Source organism: Apteryx mantelli, chromosome 6, assembly GCF_036417845.1.
Source record: "Apteryx mantelli isolate bAptMan1 chromosome 6, bAptMan1.hap1, whole genome shotgun sequence".
Lineage (NCBI taxonomy): Eukaryota > Metazoa > Chordata > Aves > Apterygiformes > Apterygidae > Apteryx > Apteryx mantelli.
Window position 1 is genome coordinate 44,433,222 of NC_089983.1, and position 20,930 is coordinate 44,454,151.

Consider the following 20,930-nt stretch of genomic DNA (forward strand, 5'->3'; position numbering starts at 1 on the left):
GGCTCCAGTCTGATGAACAGCGACACAATATTGTCCCTCACACAGGCATCCCTGGCTCTGCAGTTGTCTGACTGACGCTTCCAGTTCCCACAGGTCCCAAATCATCCCGCTTGCTGCCTCTGCATCCCAGCAGCCAGGTTACCCAGAGCAGGTTAGTGGTGTGACCTGCTGAGCCCCAATAGCATGCGCGTCTTTGAATGGTCCTCACTGGAAACTCACTTCTACTTGTCTTTCACTTTACTGTTACTTACGTATTATGATTATCACATAACCGTGGAATCATGAATATGCATTTTCAGTAAGACGAACGAAATATTGGGAGAAAAAAATCCTCAACTAGTGGATTTTTTTTTCTTTCTCTGTTCTGTCTCATAGAAAGACAAAACCAGAGACCAGTATAAGAAGTATTGTTGACATGACCCACTTGGCTGTTTCATCACTGTTGGATAGGAAGGTACTGATATTCCTTTAAAACCCTCGTTTTAGAGTCCTGCTAATGTTGATGTAGGTAGATTTTTTTTTTTTCTTTTTGTGAGTAAACTGTTTTCCCATGAACTTAATTGCTTTTTAATTGGGCTACAGCTGGTGCTAGATTTGTGCTGAGTTAGAGACTGAATTATGTGCTTGGAAAAGTGTTTTTTTGTGATTTTCCCCCCCCCCCTTTACAAGTTAGTCTAGATTACTGGGATTCTTGCTTCAGAGTACCAACAGCTAGAGGTTTGCTTCTGACCCCCCCAAAAAAGTAGGTATTTTGGTCTGGAAAACTGTGCAATTTAGCAGGTAGCAGCAGTCTCTGCAGGAAAATGTTGCTATGTCAGGTTGTTGGCAACAACCGGTAGAGTATTTTTGGTCTGATACAGCATCTCTAAACACAGATTTGAACATCTTTTGCAGGCCTGTATTGGGAGACTGCCGAAGTGAGCTGTGGTTTGACTGAAGTGGGATATTTTGCAAAAGTTCAACTCTGATAAAAACCTAGGAATTAGTTCTTGAAAAAGTGACAAATATGGTACAGGTAATATTCCCTAAGTATAATTCATTACTAGTTGCCAGTATGTTAGAAATGTCATTTCATTTTATAGCTTTGGAATACAAGAAGTAAGCTCCTTCTGGTGAACGCGTGTAAGAAGTGTTCATAAGGGACAGAGGTGGGAATGGTGTAGTCTAGTTTTTCAAATGAGGCATCCTACAGCTGAAAACTCTACTTGATTGATGCGTATTTCACTGAGCTGCTTAGTATATATGACTTGTTATTGTCTCTTTAACTTTGCATATTTGAATATGGACAGTGGAAAATTTGAATCATTATTATACTATAAATAAAACATTATTCAGATCATGCTGGTCAACAGAGCATAAAATAAATAGCAAATTCTAATGTCCTTGAATTACGCACAATCAGAAAGAAAAAACACCAACCACAGGATGCTGATTTGCACTGCATAGCTTCACCTAGTTGCTACAAGAGCTCTTCCAGTGGCATCAGGAGTGTTTGGTGGTGGTGGGTTTTTTCCAAGCCCTAACTAGCCAATTCCCCCTAAAAGGAAGAGCACATATATAACAACCTAGCGAGGCCACAGCAAGCGATGCTCATCTTGTTTTTTTTTCCCCGTCTCGCTCACTACCGTCGTGCTGAGGGTTGTGTCTGGATGTAGCAGCTAGGGAGCTCGCGCACATCTGGCGGGGCGGGAAGAGAGCCCCGAGTCCCAGCGCAATATAGCCAGCGCCGCAGGGATTGAGAGGCGGCAGCGGCGGCGCTCGCGCGGCGTCGCACCGCCAATTAGGTTTACAAGCAGAAGCAGCGTCTCAGGATCCAATGAGGAAATTCTTGAGGGGGGAAAAAAAGTGCGAAACCAAACAAAGTAACTTCCATGTTCAAGCTGATATGATTAAAAAAGAAAATGCTGGATGTCCATGGTTTGCACAACACTATACTGGGTACTGGCTGAAGAAAAAACAGGCTGATGTTTATGTGTATATAGGGAATTATCTTTTTACTGGATTTTTTTTATGCATGTGTATCCAAGTGCTGAAGAGACCAGTAGCAAGCATATTTAGTAAAGATTTTAAATGCATTTATGCATTTATATATGATATAAATTCAGGCAAGGCTTTACTGTTGAGGTTTGCATTGAATTAAAATATACTAGTTTTTTCTTTTCTTCTTTTTAGTTAAATGAGAAAGATATTTGCTGCAGTCATCAGTGTTATTGCCTACTTGGGACACTTTCTAAAGATGGTATGTTGTGTTCTCCAGTTTCTACACAAAATTATTTTAAGATGATTGAAATATCTAGATTCTTATTTTAAAATCCTCTGAATAAGAGTCACAAGAGAAACAATTACTGAAATTTGAAACTTGTCTAAAAATAAGTAAAACCATTTTCCTGTATAATAGGTGACTATGGCTTGTTCTGTGCAAAATTAGATCAAATTTAATTCTGTTTACATGAGTAGTGTGAAATTTGAGTTAATAATTAAGTCTGTCACTTTGTTAGGTTTATAGGGGTGTGTTTTGCTTACCTTGCTAGATTTAAATAACTTCTTTTTAATTTGATTATGACTTGAATAAGATTACAAGTGGGGTGGTTTTGTTATTCTCTCCCAATTGATATGAAAAAATGTACTGTAAGGCTTTTCAGTCGATTTTCAAAGTAGTGTGATTGGAAAAACCTAGTGGTTTGTGGTAAACGTTCTGGCACGACTGATTTTGACACCAAGGCTGCCTCCCTCCCTTGCTCTCCCCGTGCCGTGGGCGGGATGGGAATGAGTACAGCTGTCGGGGTGTTTCCTGGTGTTAACGCTTGAGGAGAAGGATGGGAGCGTCGGGATCTCTCTCATTGCCCGACGTGCACAAAAGCATTTGGAAAACTCTTCAGATGTTGCTGGTGAAGGACAGGAGCAGGCCAGAGTTTGGCAAGGGCAATTTTCTCCCTGGGAAAAGGTTTGAATTAGTTTAAAGCAAATACTAAGCCTTCTTCAAAGGTACCGTTCACCTGTACAGAGGGGCAAGGTGAGTCGCAAAGTAGTGAAGTGTCTTTCACCAAACACTCGTGCAGCCTGAAGCAATAGCTGAGAGAAGCAAGTGTCTCGCTTTACCCCCCAAAACCTTTGATTCTGGGCAATTTTGTGGTTGCTTCCCCCCGCCACTAAGTTGCAGCAGGGCTCAGTCTTTTGCCATAAGCAGTTCTAATACAGGGCTGCCCTGTTCTGTGCTGTCTCCCGGTGTGCAACTGCCGTCTCTCCCCACGCTGTGAGGCCAGACCCTCCTTACCGGTGCCTTTCCAAGGCTACGGCTTGCACAGGATGGTTTTGTGATCACTAGCGATGGAGGAAGACAAGCGGGTTTGATAACGATCCCTGGGATCAGCCCTGCTCCTTCCAAACAAACGTTCCTGTGAGGCCAAACACCTCTCAGATAAAGGAAGTGGCGCTTCTCTCTAGCGAAGCTTCTTTGCACTTTTGTCTAAGCTGCAGATGGGTGGAAGAAATTATAACACTTTTTTTTTTTAAACTGTTAATATTGAGGATTCTCTGAGGCTTTTCTCCAATGAAGCACCGTCCCCGGTATTGTTCTTGCCATTGTCAGATTGTCACTGCCAACGTGGAGATAATGAAGGTCTCTCGGGAGCTCTCCTTGCTCACACAGCTCCTCCAGAGCCATGGCAATCTTATCTTCCCAAGCACACGTTCTTTGTGTCTGTGACGCAGCCCCTCTCCGGAGAGGCTGAAAAGTTTGTTTTTGCAGGCTAAAGAAGAAAAAATGAAAAACCAATTCCCCTACTACACGCATGCACACACGCACAGCATCACTATTTCAGATACTACAGAAATATCATTATACGCTGCGTGACATGAGACACAACCTAGAGCAGAGCAAAACCTTCCTCTCTGAGAGCTCTGCCTGGGGATGTTGTGTTGCTCTACAGTTTGAAGGTTCAGGGGAAGGAAAGCTCCTTGGGGGGATTTACAGGGGAGATGAAACAACTGTTCCTAATGCTCTGTTGAAGGACAGGCCTCAACTGGTTGCAGCTGGGTCCCTGGGTGACACAACTAAAATGGTCCTGGTTAACCCCTTCCTCCAGCTGCTGCAGAGTCAATCTCCTTGCAACTCTGTGCACCTTGCTGCTGCTCCCCTGTTGTGGCATCATCATGAGAGCTTCACTTGAAAAGCTTGTGAGTTGTTTTAAGTGAAAAGCCACAGGTTGGCCACTTCTCTTCTAGGTGTTTGAGGAATTCAGGTGTTCAAACCTATTCAAGTACTTGTCAGCTGATGCTAAATAGTGAACAAAATCCTGAGTTTTTAACTGAGAAGAGCCTTTCTATGTGAATCCTCATATGTCCCAGACAGTTCAAAGGTTTCCTGAGCAATGTTCATTTGCCCGCGGTCCTGTTCAGTCTTTCTGCAGTCTGGAAAACTCAACCTAGAAAAGCAGCTATGTAGCGAGAGGATGTCTGCATGGGAAGGGAATCCAGCTCCAACTGTCCCAGTGAGATGCTGTCTGAGCAAGAACTGAAAAAGAGTGGGCCTCTGCATCTCACAGTGAGTTTCTCCTTGGGAGCAACTAAATCATGTTTTCTAATTTAGCCTAACCCATTTACTTTTGATCTCCTTTTTTAGGTAGCTTACATAATAGTTAAACAGTTCATGATTGTCTTCACCATACATTTCGTTTCTTGTTCATCATAAAATGCTGTTGAATCTATTCTGTTTAAGCCTGCAGTACAGTATGTTGTAGTGCATACTTAAACAGCTCATATCATAAATAGCTTAGGGCCACAAAGATGACTAAGGGACTGCAGCATCCCTCACAGGAGAGGCTGAAAGAGCTGGGACTGTTTGGCCTGGAGAAGAGAAGGCTTAGGGAGATCTTATCAATATCTATAAATACCTGATGGGAAGGTGTATAGAGGATGGGGCCAGACTCTTCTCAGTGGTGCTCAGTGATGGGATGACAGGCGATGGGCACAACCTGAAACATAGGAAATTCCCCTTGAATGCAAGAAAACACTTCTTCACTGCGAGGGTGACTGAGCACGGGAACAAGTTGCCCAGAGCAGTGTGGAGTCTCCATCCTTGGAGATATTCAAAACCCAGCTGGGCAGGGTCCTGCTCTAGCTGACCCTGCCCGAGCAGGGGCTGCACCAGACGATCTCCAGAGGTGCCTGCCAACCCCAACCATTCGGTGATTCTGTGATGTAAGAACAAATTGCAGTTGGGAAAAATGTCCAGTGATGTGTTGTAGTGTCTTGTTTATATATAAAAGCACGAAGTAACATTTAAAAAAAAATTAAATGTGCCACAAGCAAGTGACAGATTTAGCAAACTCTCTTTATTTACATACAAATACATGTACACATGTGCTATATGTGTACATGTATTTAGGTGTATATACATACATGATTTCCACATACTCTACAGTAAGTAGCATGTAGGGTTTTCTTTTAATTGCCTACAGGGCTGAGTAAAAATACATGGCAATAAAATCATGGCTTACAGCTAAGTTACAAAAGCACCAAGCACTGAACTCATAGAATATAGCAATAAATCCAAGCTTATATACAGCTAAAACTAGGGCACACTATACAGAATACAAAGTAGAACATCTTGTAGGAATCAACAGTAATAGACAAACTAAAAAACATCACTTAGACCAGGGGAGACTACATATGGAATAAGGTGAAGGAAAACATTCAGATTCTTGATCAAACTAAACCACACACTAAGTTTGTCTCTTAAGAAAACAAATTAACCAGGTATTTGTATGTTTTTAACAGAAGAATTTTCTATATAAGCCTTTACCAAGGAAATCTGAATTAATCTCATGAACACTTCTGAGCTGTCATAGTCATCTGTCCAGGTGCACAGCACTTGAACAGCATATTTCAATAGTATTTCATTTAAGCTCTATGTAACTTCTTTCCCAGACGTCGCATGTTAGTTTGTTTATAGGTAATAAAAAGCACTTCCTCAGCCAGCTATCTTTTCCAAAGGAACTCTGACATCAGACTGTCACAAAGGGCTATGACGGCAAAAGCCAAAAGAGCGAGCTGCTCTCTTGCTGTCTTTTTTTACAAACTTTTTTTCAGTAATTGGCAGCAGCAGTAAAATCAATACCCGATGAAAGCGCGGGGGACTTGTGCTTGAATCTGCATCACTGGTGCTGCCATTGCCTTCAGTGGGAGCAAAGTCTGTCTTACGGAAGTAAAACCATGGCCAGATCCTCAGTTGTTAGCATTGCTTCATTGTAGTTAATTATACTTTGTACTGGTTGAAACTCTCAGTGAATATTTTTAGACTGATAGCAGTGGTTTGAAATCCACTTTATGAGATGAAGATGCATAGATTTTGTTGTTGTTGTTGTTGTTGTTATCCTCTATTTTTCAGTGCTTATATATTGGCTTTAAATATGCAATACCATACTAAGGAGGACAACTTGGTGTTGTTATGCAGAAAGCTTGTTTTATTCAGGTATTATCCTGATGCTGTGATGTATTTTCCTTGCTACAGCATAATGCTAAGATGGCTAGATAGCAAGATAAGATAATTGCTGCTTCTGAATGGAAGCCAGCCTCTGTTATCATTTTCAGGCTTAAACAGAGATTATCTTTTTCCAAGGTACATAAACTCTCTATCGCTGTAAGACTAGTACTGGTGTATATGTAAATATTTGAGAATAATCAAAAATAATGGTGACCACAGAAGGAAGAAATGTACACCAAACCTGTACGCTTGTGCCTAATAAACTAAAGCGCATCAGTGTCTAATTACATCCTTGCATATCCACGGGTAAGAATTCTGAAGGAAGAACTACTCACTCTTCCACTTCAATGGGTACTTGTAACTACCACAACTCATAGAAATGCCACTTCCTTTCCTCTCTTTCATAGAAATAGCACTTGCTTTTAATATTTGGATTATATTCTTTGAGCCCTATATGTGTGACATGAAATTAGTGGCAGAGCTGTTTATTTGGATTTTGTATATAAGCAGCTGGTAGTTGTCTTAACTTATCATTTGTTCTTTTCATCGTCAGTTCTTCTACAGTTTCCAGTAAAGAAATGGGATCACTTCCTGCTAAGTGTTGCCCAAATCAGTAAAAGACAAAAACCTCTCTGCCATCAAGTCTACTTTAATAAAAAACTGATTTTCAAGATTGGTGTTCATTATGTGCATAATTTTGTTTGATTTTGCTTACATGTCTGCCTGGTAGTTCCCTTATTAATGATGAAAGAGCTAAGATGCAATGGTCTCAAATGAAAATGTTTGTTACATAAACAGTTTGATTATTTAGATACGGCATAAATACAGCTACGGTTTTTAAAGACTTTTTTAACGTGATAGGAAAAGATACTCCTCTCCAAAAGGTTAATGGAAATACTTATTTTTATGACTGATGCTGTATTTCTACAGATATTCAGAATATCCATTGTATCAGCCAGAGGACAAGTATGGAGTCTCACTATGGTAATTATAATCAGGACAGACCTTTTGCACCAGTTTGTAATCTACACTGTAAAAAGCAATGTAAATGCAGATAACTTTAAATGGTTTAGAACATAACCAGGAGACATGGCTTTGAGTCTGCTCTTGATAGCAGATCTTTGAAGGGTCAAAATTGCACAATGCAGTCTTTTTAGCGCGGTCTGTTTTTTCATACTCAATTCGGCAATTGAAGGACTTGGATTCCTTGGTCTCTAGTGTTGACTGTGGAGATGATTCAAATTCAACCACTTTGGAAGGTGGCACCAGGCTTACAGAAACGTTTCCGAGACCTGTCGAGTTATGTCGGAAATAAACACTGAAGGTTCCGTTGCCGTGATCAACGATTTTCCCTGTGATCAGGAGGTTCAGTTTAACAGTTTTGATGTTAGAGTGGAAGTCGCCCCATCCAAACATTTTCTTGAATTTCCCAGTTTTTACTATTGGCCTGCGTTTAGTTCGTGCAAGAGATTCCTGAACCTCCGTAATGTTGGACAACCAATCCCAAAAGTTTTCTATGCTGTCTGAGTAGGACACCTGGCCATGTTTCAACACTGGAGATGGCTTAACAAATAGGCGTAAAGGATTGATGATCCTGGAATGGACCACGTTGTCAACCAATGTCTCTGCAGCATCCTTGTCTTCCCAATCCAGCACATCTGTGGCTTGTACTACTTGATTAGCATCACAAAATACCTGTTTCAAAACAGAAAGAAAGCATTATAAAGTGTGAAAATGTCAACATCCAAAAGCAGCCATTAATATTAATTTTTATATCAATAGGATCTAAAACATTAGTTACAAGACTCGTCTTTGAAGAGGTAGGTCCAGTCATGTGGACTACTGCAATGAGTAACTTCTGCTGCCCAATGAAAGCTTGAGTATTTTATCCAGAAGATGCAAAAAGGTCTATGATTCCTATATATCAGGGAGCCACCCAGCAGAGCAAATCCAGAAAGGTTAAGGACTGCGATGTGCATGAGCAGGCAGACACCCTTTGCTTACAGATCCTTTAGAATAAAACATGCCTAAGGACACTGGAAAGCTTGAGCACCAAAATGGCATCTTTGTGGATCACTTAGCAACAGTTGTGTGTCTCCAAGTTTCTTTGGTGATCCTGCTATTGGTGAAAGATGGAGTGAAACAGAACAGCAGAACTTTCCATTCTGTTTTGTCTTTTCTCCCCACTTACACTCCCAACTCTTTTAAGCTTAAAATCCTCTTATTCAGATGCTTTGGGTGTTGTACTTTTCCTGTAAAGCTCACGCATTAAAATGTTTGTGCTCTTTCTGGTCTTGCCTTTTTCACTTTTCTGAACTTAGTAGATCAATCTGTGCTCTTCACTTGAGCACTTGAGAGAGGCCCTGAAAATAACTGTAATTGCTGGAGTTCCAGCCTCAGGTGCTAAGCTGCCCATATTTAACAAGGCCTGACTTTCCAGAAGTGCTGAGCAATACTAGGCACAGAGCTCCTCTGAGCTTGGCCCTGTCAAACTTCTGAAAAGTGCTAAGTCTAGTGCAAAATTGTTTGCAATCAGAATGCAAATAATTGCTTTTAGTATCAACAGAATGTTGTTAGATTTCAAAGTTAAATGTTCAAAACTTAGTAAATATCAGATTTCCAATTAAATGTAGAGACATATTGCCCATGTACATCTATTCTGCATGTTATAAGAGAAGGAAGTCCTGATGAAAATACAGAACTCAAGCATATTCATAAAGAGGACAGAAGTAGGATTATTGTTTCAACGTGTTAGAAATTATCATCTTTTTCTCTTTTTATTTTTCATTCCTTAAAGTCTTGAACGTAAGTTTTGTAAAACATGCTTTCATGCTCGTTCTCCTCTTCAGGACTATTTTATGCCATCTTTCATATTATTAAGAAAAACCATTCAGCTGCAATTATTCTTAATGCACTTGCACATTATAAAAAGTGTAAACGGAATGAAAAGGGGTTCATACGGAAACACTGATGTTGTACCAACCCCCCAACCCTAATGAAAAACTCTTTCTCCTGGTGAAATGCTGCTGTGATTTCTTCCCAGATCTTGCAGTACCAAGATCTTCATCAAGTTTGATCCAGGCAGTGGGCTCCCAGGATCACCACTGCACAGGATTCAGGTTTCTCTATCCAGCAGACAACCTCAGCAAGATTACAGGGGCAGAAGTTTGTCTAATGCAGCCAAAGCACCAAGCAAATGCCGTCCTTCCCAGCAGTTGGGTGACACTGAATTCATGAGGCAGAGTTGTGTGCAGCTTGTCTCAGCAGGGAAAATATTTAAAAGTAATGCTAGACTTCTTTTTCCCCCTATTACTGGTCTCAAAGATGTCTTTTATGCCTTTGGTTCTTAGCAGTATTCAGCTCTGTGAATGTACAATACCACCCCTGATCTTCAAATTTTCATTTCATTATCTGGCAAAGACCAGAAACTCCAAAGCCCTTCATCCTCGCTAGGGTCCATTCTCTAGAAATAGGCTCTAAACCAGAATCCAAATCCACTTACCAGGTATCCTTCCTGATCTTCTATTAACGTAACAATTAAGATAGGCTTAACCTCATTTGAACGTTGAAAGGCAGCCGTCATTACTACTAAATAAATCTACCAATAGATCCAAATTTAGTGGTCAAGTCTGTTGCTACATAAATAAACTATTTTCTTCAGATTAGAAAGTGGCGGGGGGGACAACAATGATCACTCCCAGAGTGAGACCCTGCACGTCAAGCTTCTGCCTCTATGCTACATTATTTATATTTGAGCTATGAACTCATAAAAATAGGAGATTCTAATGGAAACTGTGAAAGATGCTTATCTGTACCAGCACAAACAGCGCTGTCCTAATGATAGTATGGAAAACCATCCATTGTGATGGAAAGTTCTTGGTGAAGCAATGTCATGTTTATATATGGTTCTTCAGCCACTTTTAAGCCTGTTTGCAAGCTCAAAACCAGCAGGTGATGCCGAGAGCAAACCTCCCAGCACAGCTGGCCATCGCCGCTGCCAGGAAAGTAAATTCCCTGCTACGGAGAAGTGGTTCTGCTCAGATGAAACAAGAACTGATGCACACATTTGCCCATCTTTCACTCCTAAAACTGACCTGAGGCCTTTTAGAAGTATGAAAAAAAGCTATTTTGTTGCATTTCCAGATCCCAGCTGGGACCAGAAGCCTGATAATATTGAAATACCATAGTTAGACGCAGTTACACCGACCTGAAACTTAAAATGCTCGTGACCATTCAGAAATGTTGGCACCTACAGTTGGTATTGCAATTAGTTGACTTGGAGGGAATTACAGATTGAAATTTTAAGGAAAAATACTTAGAATTAAAACCATTTGGTACATAGGTGGTTCTAACTTTGCTTGTACCCGCACTCAGCTATGACTGTCCTTGACAAGGGCAGAGGAACCTACACAATTGTCTTTCTGGGCTACTTTTCTTTTGCAATGTTTATTGAAATCCGTGCAATAGCTGTTTGGCTTTTCTCCCCTTCCTTTTTCGAAGAGATCTAGAGGGCATTGAATCACGTGTTCCTGGTAATACTCAGCGTATGTCTCTTCAGGGGGCTCTCACTCCAAATGAGATAGCACAGCATTACTTTCTGAACTGCTTTTTCAGAAGGCTCTGTTACAAAAAGAAAATATATGTAGGCGTAAGGATCAGTATGGCTGAGGTGTGGAAAACTAACGCGTGCTAAAGCCCATCAGGCTTGTCACATCAATAAGGTATTAGGGCACAATTATTTCAGAACTGCGGTGGTGGAACTGCAGGGTTGTATCATGCTAAACTACTGCTACTTTTAATTATGTATGTGTCACACGGAGCAGCTGGTATGCTCGTACGACAACAGAGTATGTCCCTGGAGCTAAAGCCACATGGACTATTTCATGTGGCAATGAAATAGCTTTCATAATATGGGAACACAAAATCGTTAACATGTTGAATTACGAGGATATAATATTCCTGTTTAAGGCATGAATAGCAACCAGTAATCAACCAGTTATATCTTTCACTTAAACTGGGTAAAGTTTCTTCCCCCTCTGAAATAGTTTGCAGACTGTGGGACTGAAATAGGGTGCAGACTTGTGCAGTTCTAATTCTTGACTCTACTTCATCCTACTGCTGTCTTGTTTCACTGATTTCATTATAGGAACTGGAGGCTGAAAAAGTTGTGAGCTGAATCAGTTGCAGGAAAGAAGTCTTTACAAGCTCTGGATTGTAAATTTGTTATGTTTTGCAAATGTTCAATAATAAAAAGGTGGCTAACAAAGAGCTTGGTTCTGCTCAATGCAGTGCAGGAGCAGGTATGATGCTGGATTGCTCAGAACCGTGAATAATTTTTGGGCTTTTCTAATGTAAAATTTTCTTGGTGTGCAGATTTTTTCTATTTTAAATAACAAGTTTTTTGCGATATGAGAGAACCGAACTCTCTACAGGATCATTTTCCTTTACACATTTCAAAGGCCCTTCACTTGATGACAGCTTTTTGTTATTAGCAAGGATGGGCCGATGCTTTTTATTCAGCTGTTTATTCATTTGGTTAGCAATTTCCAGGAAATAAAAAAAATCTGTGTTAAAAGAATGTAGTACATGCTAGAAAAATGACTTCCTCAGCATCTCCCTATTTTACTGTAATGTTTTTTTGTAGTGGAAAATATTGCTAGTAGGGTGTCTGAAAAATACTTGCTTACAAAGTTAGTGTATACATTTAAATAGATGGGTATTGCTGTAGTTCTCCTCTGCTGCACCTGCGTTTTCCCATTCCCTCCAAACCATCAATTTCCAAATAGAAGAAATCACCTAATCTTTTTCCGTATTGCTGAGGCTGTAAAATGTCACCCAGTTACCTCTGTACTGAGCCCAAAGATTTCCATTAGACTGTGTAGGTATTTTCCAGTAATGGACATAATCTTGGACCATCAAGATGTAAGAATTCACCATACCCTTTGCTTGTTTCTTATTATAGGTCAATCATGAGAACAGTTAAAACTAGAAGTATTATGTGGTGTATATTCGTGTGTTTTCAATCTTCGAACCATCGGTTCTTCCTGTGTGCTTCTCTGATCTGACAGATCGTGATTACCCGTCAAAATCTTTCTCCTCCACGAGTGACTTTGATTGTGGTAAAGAGGCACAGAATTAAATAATGCTCCCTGTGAACTACTATGGAGAAATTAGCCTGTATTGATGAGACACTGATATGAGTAAATGCTATATGTCCCTTATTTGTCCATTTAAGCTTACGCTTGATTAATCTGGAACTTGCTCCCAAACCTTTCTCTAGGCACTAATCAGGTGTACGCATGCACGAGTCAATCATCCCGATGCTTTGGGAATTGTTTCCAGGTTATTAATCAATCACCAGCAATCATTTCTATACCTTCACCCCTGCCAGGAATCATTTTAAACCTCTCAGCAAATAGCTGAAATAGGTCTGTGGCAATCAATACTTCTGAACCACCATTCGGTCACTCGTTGGTGCTACCGGGATCTTTTTATCCCACAAGTGAAGAAGAAGGTGCCAAGAGAGACCTGGTACTCGGGGACCTCCTTCCACCCCGACATTCGCCAACGTGAAAAGCTGGTACTCGGGGAAGCTTCCAGTGGGCTCTCTGCTAGTCCCATCATCTGGTGACAATATTCAAGAGATTTTATCTCGTAGGTTCATATTCCTGTCACTACCGTAGCTGTACACAATACTTCTCTGGCTTCCTCATGCTAATTTCAGTATCTTTTATGCCATGTGTCGCTATAATAATGCAGAATCATTGAGCTGCTGCACAAAACCCTGAGTTTGAAGTGGGGGGAGGGAGGGTAGAGAAATAGCTCTGCTTTATCTGTTTGAAAATTCAATGATTTCAACACATTTATCAAATTTTAAATAATTTATGTCTTGACAGGCCTTATCAATTTTGCAAAGCACACACATTAACTAGATACAATGATATCATATTAGCTTTTTCAGCATCTTACACTGGAGCCCAGAAAGATTAATAAAAACTCAGACCGTCATCAATTAAATGGAAAAAACATAAAATTGTGTTCCATTATAGCCTTTTCTTGCAAGAAAATGATGACAGGTTCTAATAATTCATCACAACAAGCTGAGCTTGAACTTTACTGATTATTAAATATGTCTTTCCCAAAGGCAGAGGCCATGATGGGTTTTATGGCAGCAGATGTGCTGTCAGGAATGCTTCAAGGAATTTAGGAATTAAGCAACATCTTCTTTTAGCGGGACTATGTAAAAGAGCCACATTTGTTCCATCTAGTCACAGCCTTATTTTTCAAAATGTTATAAGCCCATGTGCTTTCACAATTATAAAGTTCATTTAATTCTCATTTACCATTGCTGCTTTTGTTGGGGATGAAAGCTTTGAATTAACAACTTAAGTTACCACGCAGAAAGATTCTTGAGGATGGCAGCCCACACTCAAGCCCACATCTTCGCTGGGAAAATTCTGAGTTTTGATCCTTCCTCCCCAAAATCCTTCTGGGAGGCTTTCTGCTTTCCATTGAGAAAACAAAATAAAATATTGTGCAGGTCAGCCTGCATAAAAAACCAGAGTTGTTTGCACTGAATCTAAAATGTTTCTTTTCCAGACAGGTCCTAAGATTCTGTCCTGATTCCTTCTCATTCTGAATTTGCAAACAGCAGTTCCCAGCCAACTATCCAATGTGCAAGTGCGAATCAGCCAACTTGAGCTGGAGTGAGTGCAAGTCGAGGATGTATACGGCTTCGCAGGAAACATATAACAGCCTGCCAGGATTTGGGGCCTGTGCTTTCCTCAAAAGGTATTTTACATTGGATTATATGAGGAGTTAATATAAGCCACTTATTAGAAATTGTTTTTGTAAGTTCAAAAGCGTGTGTGAATATCTGAGGTTTATGTGGCGCTCACAGTTGGAAAACAACAAGAGCCCCAAAGAGCAGAGCTAAGTTCTGTGTCTCGTTTTGGTTGTGAAGAGAGTACAAAGAACGACTAAGTATATTTGAGATGAGAGGGCAGCTAACACAAGGTCGCGAAGTTGAGTGCTTGCTTGACCGTCCGAGCCGAAAGCTTGTGCCGCGGTTTCGGAGGAGTCGCGGTGCGAGCCGAGGTGCTCGGGGCGCTCGTCCCCCGCAGGCGGGCGGCTGCCTGCTCGCGCTGCGGCTCCCCGTGACGGCGGCCGTCCGCACGGCAGCCGCGTCCAGCCTGCCGCGAGCCCCCGGCCCTCCTCAGCCTTTGAGCACGGGGCTGGCGGAAAGGAACAGAACGAACAGGGAGCTGCTTTCGTCTGAACGTCAAAAAAATGGGCAAAACCGCGTCTCAACGGGAGATGAAGACCAGCAAGCTACGGCTCACGCTAGCTTTCTCCTCGCTAGAGCGCGCTTCCGGGGATGCTTTGCACTTTCACTGCTCGCAGCGGGACGAGGAAGCAACGGCAGCTTCCCACGCTTTCGCCGTCCTTCCCCGCTCAGGGATCCCATGGCCTGTTTCCCTCGCCTTCACTTCCCTTTACGTCCCGCGCAGTTCTGGAAGCGGCGTTTGGAATTTGCAACCATAAGGAGAGAAAAACTGCAAATAATATATTGGCAAAAGTACAACCTGAGTAGCGAAAGAGCCTGTCTGTTTAGCTTGATTAGCTGAGCAGCAATTTTGTTACACATTTGTCAAAAGCTGGGAATTCATTATTTCTCCATGTAAAAGAATTGATTGCACACAAACTGCTGTCACAATTTACCTGGGCTAACACGGGGGTGGTGAATGTTCAAGAAAGAGGCTGAAACTTGTAACTTTGGATGCCCTTGCTCTCCAGACGGTGAAGGGCACCCAACGCGCTTTCCTGAGCTAAGACAACTTTCCCCTGTCTTTTCTGTTCCCCTGCTACATTGTAGATAAATATATTACATTGTAATCAAATTGCAATGTATTTATTTACATTGTAAATAAATAAATAGCAGCTAGCTGTTGTGACTGCCTTCCTCTCCTTTGGGAGGTGTCCAAAGCTTTGAGACGCTCTCTTGCAAAGTTAAAATCAAGTCAGAAATTCAGAGTTCATCTGCCTGATTAGTTGTCTCACTTCAGAATGGATCATCAGGAGAGACTCTAGGGTTTGCCGAGCTGATTTCAGCAAAGACATCCCGTATGGGGGGAGACCACCGCAGGGCAGGGAGTGAATCTGCAGAAGCGCTGAGCCTCCACCGCAGGAGCTGGGCTGCGGCAGAGCGCGGGGTACCCACACTTCCCTGGTCACGTTAGGGGTTTGCAGTTCTGGGAGTTTTAAAGGATCACCCAGCTAGTGCCACTTCCTTTCACTAACGAAAGGGGTCCAGAAATCCCCTGTTCAAGAGCTTATATACCTGGATTGCTTTAACAGTTTTGTCCTGTCTGCCGTAGTTAAAACTAAAAGGACAAGCTGCTTCGGCAGAAAAAAAACCCCTTCGTGATCGAGCTTTGCAGCCCATTAAATTTCCTGCCTGTAAATGAACCTTACGGAGAACTTCCCCCGCCGCGGGCTGCTGTACAGTCCTCCCGGCTGCGGCGCCGCGCTGCTGTCACGGGCAGCGGTGCGACTGCCTCCGCGGCTGCGTCTCTTCCGCAGCGCCGGGAAAACGTCACGGCAGCGCAACAGCAAAGTGGCGGAGAGCAAACAAGGAATGACAGACTCCAACTATGGATCAATAGATTAATTGTGAACGTTAATGTTTGCTGGCATAACGTTTCATCGTCTGAAAGCCAGCTAATACTGATAAACAGAAATACGAACTTACTTAAACACCTGCAGGAAACATGAAAACAACGGTAAACGCTGCTCGAGCTGCCTGAAGCTTTAACTTTTTAGCGTTTTACCTTTCAAGAGTTCCAAACTCTCACAGAAGCAAAGTCAGGAAACATAAACTGGAGACATAAAAGCAAATATACAGACTCAGCACTATTTTTCCGTAGTATAATATGGCAAGTTCCTCTTTCATTCTCATGCCAGGAATACGGGAAGCTCATGAAGTGTGGTTCACCGAGCGCTGCTGAAAGGTACTTTGCCATTTCTTCTGAAAAGATCTGAGAGAGAAAAATCTCTGTCTACATCTATATATACCTAAAGGCTAGGGAATGTAATAGGGAGAAATGTTTACTTTAATGAGAATATTAGATAACATTCAAATATCCCACAGACAAACACATCAATCCAAAACAAACTAGTATGCTGGGAGACATTCAAATTCGGGCTATATTGCTTATCTTTAAACAAAGCAGATACTGCAAACCCAGTATCATATTTTCCAGGACAAAAATCACGCTGAAATTCTCCAATTTTCTGTGAGAAAGCAAAACAGTAATTTTCTAAGACAGGCACTTCAATAAAGAAATGAATTTGGGAGGAGGAGGAAGCAGAAGAAAAAAATAGTGAAAGTAAAAAAAAAGGCTTTTGAATTATTTCCTTTTTCTATAACGGTATTTGTGGAAAGTATTTGCCATTTTTCACACAACCCTGACTGGTAGTTTTTGCTTATCTTAAATGTTCCCTCCAGCCTCAATTGGCTAAATTGCTTATAGCATAGACAGCTTTTAAATGATATCCATGTATGGAATTGATCTGCCTTTTTGCTGAGACAACAGAAAATTTGTTCTTAGAACTGCTTCTTGCCAAGAAATGTGCACAAATGCCACTCTTGAAGACTTTACCTCTTTCTACTTATTTTTTCCTTAAATCTAAAATAAGCCTTTTAAGATAGAAAATACACATCTTATTAGTTTATTTGTAGAAAAATGGTCCTTACAATCACGCTCCCGCTGTGAACCACCAGTGTGTACAAAGCAAAGTTTTCAGCCAACTGGCACGGATTTTAGCTCGTCTTTGAAAGTTACACCATAATCTGTTGCAGCTCAGGCGCGCGTGGAGCGGGGACGGGGCAGAGAGCCGGGCACTCACCTCATCAGCTCCTCCTGCTCTCTATCCTCCCTGCTCTTAAATCAAAGCCTTCAGATTTGCTGCTGCTCCCCATTGCCTAGCTAGTGGATACCCCAATAACTAATATGATTTGGACAGCACACTTTTTTTCCATTACTCCAGATTAGTTTGCAACCTTTTTGTTTGTTTGATTTGCTGAGCTATAAAAGTTTTCCAGTACTGATGCAGACTCTAGCAAGATAAATTTAAGCCTGGTTTTGGACTGCTGTTCCTAGTGACCTTCTGTGGACTCAGAAGTAGCTCCAAGAACTGAGGGAGCCTGGTGGTCCCTAGCTGAAAGTCACCACTTACAGTCATTACTGCTTAGCTCAGGAGAGAAAGACGGACAGGGAACTGTGAGGATACGTAAAGAGGAACTGATCTTCACATACTTTTGAATCACTGTGTACATTTGCTTGAAATTCAGGCCATGCTATTGCGATCCATTTTGCACCGAACTTCACTGGTGCTACGGGCACGTGTTTTGGCTAACGGGACTGAGATTTGTGCTTTAGGAAGAACCTTGCATCTAAGTGAGTATTTAGTTATTTTTAGAGGACATTTCCATTTGCCTGGTAAGCTTGTGAGATGTCCCAGATGCTTCCGATCCCCACTGAAGCCACCGCGCCGCCTGCAAAAGCTGCTCAGCAGCTTGCAGGACCAAAACCTCAACGCACCTTCTCGTACTGCACACTGAAACCAGGACACTTAACTTCTTTGCCAGGACGGCACCTGCTGACCATCCGTCTGTTGAGTTTTAGAGTTAATAATTCTCCTTCCTGCTTATTTCGTCATTGCCTGGGAGACTTCACTTTACCTTTGCTAAGATCAGTTCATTAAAATACTAATTTCAAACTGTAATTATCTGTTGGTTAACAGTGCTGGTTGAACCAGCGGTAGCACTGACATACTCTTAACTGCAGGAGAGGTCCCAGATGCTCCAGCCCCCAGCAGCTCCTCGCGGGAGTCACGGTGGCTCTCAGGCAGAAGCAAACTTGGAAAGATTTTCAGGGAAGTGTTTTAAGAATCATAGTTAACCATTAAGAATATTTTATGATGTGGTGGGGAAAATACAGTAACGGAAAACTGCTGTATCTGTTAGAAATAAACCAGATTTTACTGAAGCTGTCATCTGGGTTTTGTATGCCTTGTAAAATTTAAATTAAAAATGAATTATAGAAGAGCCCTCAGTCTCATCGCTGGAACCAATTCATGTTTGGATCAGGACCCTGAGACCACGACTGACCTCCCTCCACAGTAAACACGAAATAGCAAATAATGATTTTCTATTTCACTACACCCGTGCCGTTATTCACATCTTTTACTGCATTAGGAGGAAGAGAGTTTTAATAATCTAGCCAGCTCAAATGAATAAAAGAATGCTTCTGACAAGCAAGAAACAGAGAGGAGCTGTGCATTTCTAGCAGATTCCAAACTCCGTATTATTACAACGCATAAGAGATGATTAACAAAGAAAAATATTACAGTTATCTACCCCCTTGGAGAGTCTAACTAATGAACCTCTAACAGCTGCTGTTGAAAAATCAGTAACACTATCACTATCAATTTCGAGACAAAGCCCAGCTGACAGATGTTTGAAGTGATAAATCAGGCTGCAAAAGGATTAAAATAACAAGCCCCAAACGGCCTTTAAAAGACAAAGGTGCTGCAGCAAACTATTTTCAGCCACTTTGGATACTGTCAAAAGTTAGATCACTGATACAATTATCTTGCAAAACAGTAATGACCAAAGCAATATGTTATGAAAAATCTAACAGTGGCAATACTTGAGCCAAGTTTTTGAAAAGAACAGGTTTTATATTCATTTGTGCTTTTAATGGGAGAATCGAGGATGCCATGCTGCCCTGAATATTACTTCTGGGAATGAGTTATGAAAAGTATGCACTGGGCTGAAGCATAAAATGTAACTGAATTGCATTCCTGTACATTTTAATTAATCCTATTTTAAAGCAAGAAGTTACATTTTAATAGGCAATGAACACCATTATTTAAATAAAGCATAAGATTTTTCTATTGCTTCACTGCAGGCTGAATTTCCTAACAACCCATCACCGGAGTGATAGAGATAATTAAGAGTCCATCGCCGGAAGACGCTCCGTGCTTGCAAACTGTTGGCTCTGACAGGAGGCAACCATAGCGGGGGGAGAGATTGCTAAAACAAATTCAGAGCTTCCGAACTTTATTTCAGACTTTCACTGTCTTACAGCGGTTCAGTTACATGCGTAGGGACGCTAAGGGCTCAGCACGCAAACCTCCAAATCGAAAAGAGCCGCCAAGCGCCTCCGGCACCGAAGGCCTGGGAAAGCCGTGGTCGCCCCGAGCCCGTGGGCAGCAGCCACCTGCCGAGAACCTGCCGACCAGGGGTGTGCAGCAAACCTCGGGGTCGGGTCGCAAAGCCGCTTCCCCCCCGCCCCGAGCGAGGTGCGTGGATGCACGCGAGAGGCCCTCGGCCACGAGGGATGCGGGGAAATGCCTAATAATCTCAGATTCAAAGCTTTCTTCTTCCAGAAAGCGCGTCTCGTTGTTTAAGGGCGATGGTTCTGGAGATCCTACCGCCCACGCGCACTGCTCATGCCTCCCCAGATTATGCCTGAGAGACCATGGCAGTTCTCTAAATTAAATTAAAATCTTCTTTTCCTTTTCAAACTACTTAGCACGAGGCAGCACGCTGGGGCACTTCTAGCTATTTCACTGCTGCCTACACACATGCATGCACGCTGCTTTCCTAAATGAATTACTCTCTTAAAGAAGAGAAAATCACTGACTGGAGCTGCCTTATTATTAACTTTTAAGGTGAAACGACGTTACCCTTTGCCTAGCAGCAGTTGGCCACACCTGCAGCCCTTGTGCACTGCTTTCTTACCTGAATAATGGTATAGGAACAGTGGCTTCGTACTGTAAGGTCCTATATAAACCCAATTTTAATCCCTTTTAATTTATTCACCCATCTTTTGTGTCCCCCCGAAGAAGAAAAACAGGATTCCTTTCAGACTGAATTTGTTTGTGCTTTGAAAATTTGGGGAACAGTTTGAGATTAGATGGTCAAATCCTTGCTAAATTAGAATGGAAACATTTTCCTTAGCTTTTTTTTTGGCTTATCAATCTAAAAACTCATCACTATGCAAAAAGAAAAAAACCACACAATTACTCCCATTCAAGACTAGCGTGAGGTACATGCAGGGTTCATTCTAAAATGACAGTTTTGAGACACTTTAAAATGATGAGGTCCAAACTTGAAATCCAGCTCCCACGTAATTTTTAACGGGGTTTGAATCAGATGTTGCTTAGTCATCTGTCCTGTACCTGGACGTAAAAAATTCATGACTCGGGTTTAAAAAAAGGAGGAGAAGAGATGAGTTTGATACCCAGATCGACCGGAAGATTGCCACAATACATGCCTGGTTTGTTCCCTTTCAGCAATTCACAAAGATGTTTAATATCGAGGAGCCTTGTGGGCACAGTGCAAGAACAGAAAGAGGCTCTGAACAAAGACAGACTT

The 20,930-nt window shown here is 41.8% G+C and overlaps 1 protein-coding gene across 1 annotated transcript in view; it reads right to left on the reverse strand.

Moving 5' to 3' along the window:
* Positions 1-5,466: 5,466 nt before the first annotated feature.
* Positions 5,467-20,930, reverse strand: part of NXPH2 (neurexophilin 2) — a 38,335-nt gene continuing 22,871 nt past the window's right edge. Inside the window, exon 2 of the mRNA XM_067299398.1 lies at positions 5,467-8,179. Within this exon, the coding sequence (XP_067155499.1) occupies positions 7,436-8,179 (744 nt within the window). The 3' untranslated portion in view covers positions 5,467-7,435. The remainder of the gene's footprint in view (positions 8,180-20,930) is intronic.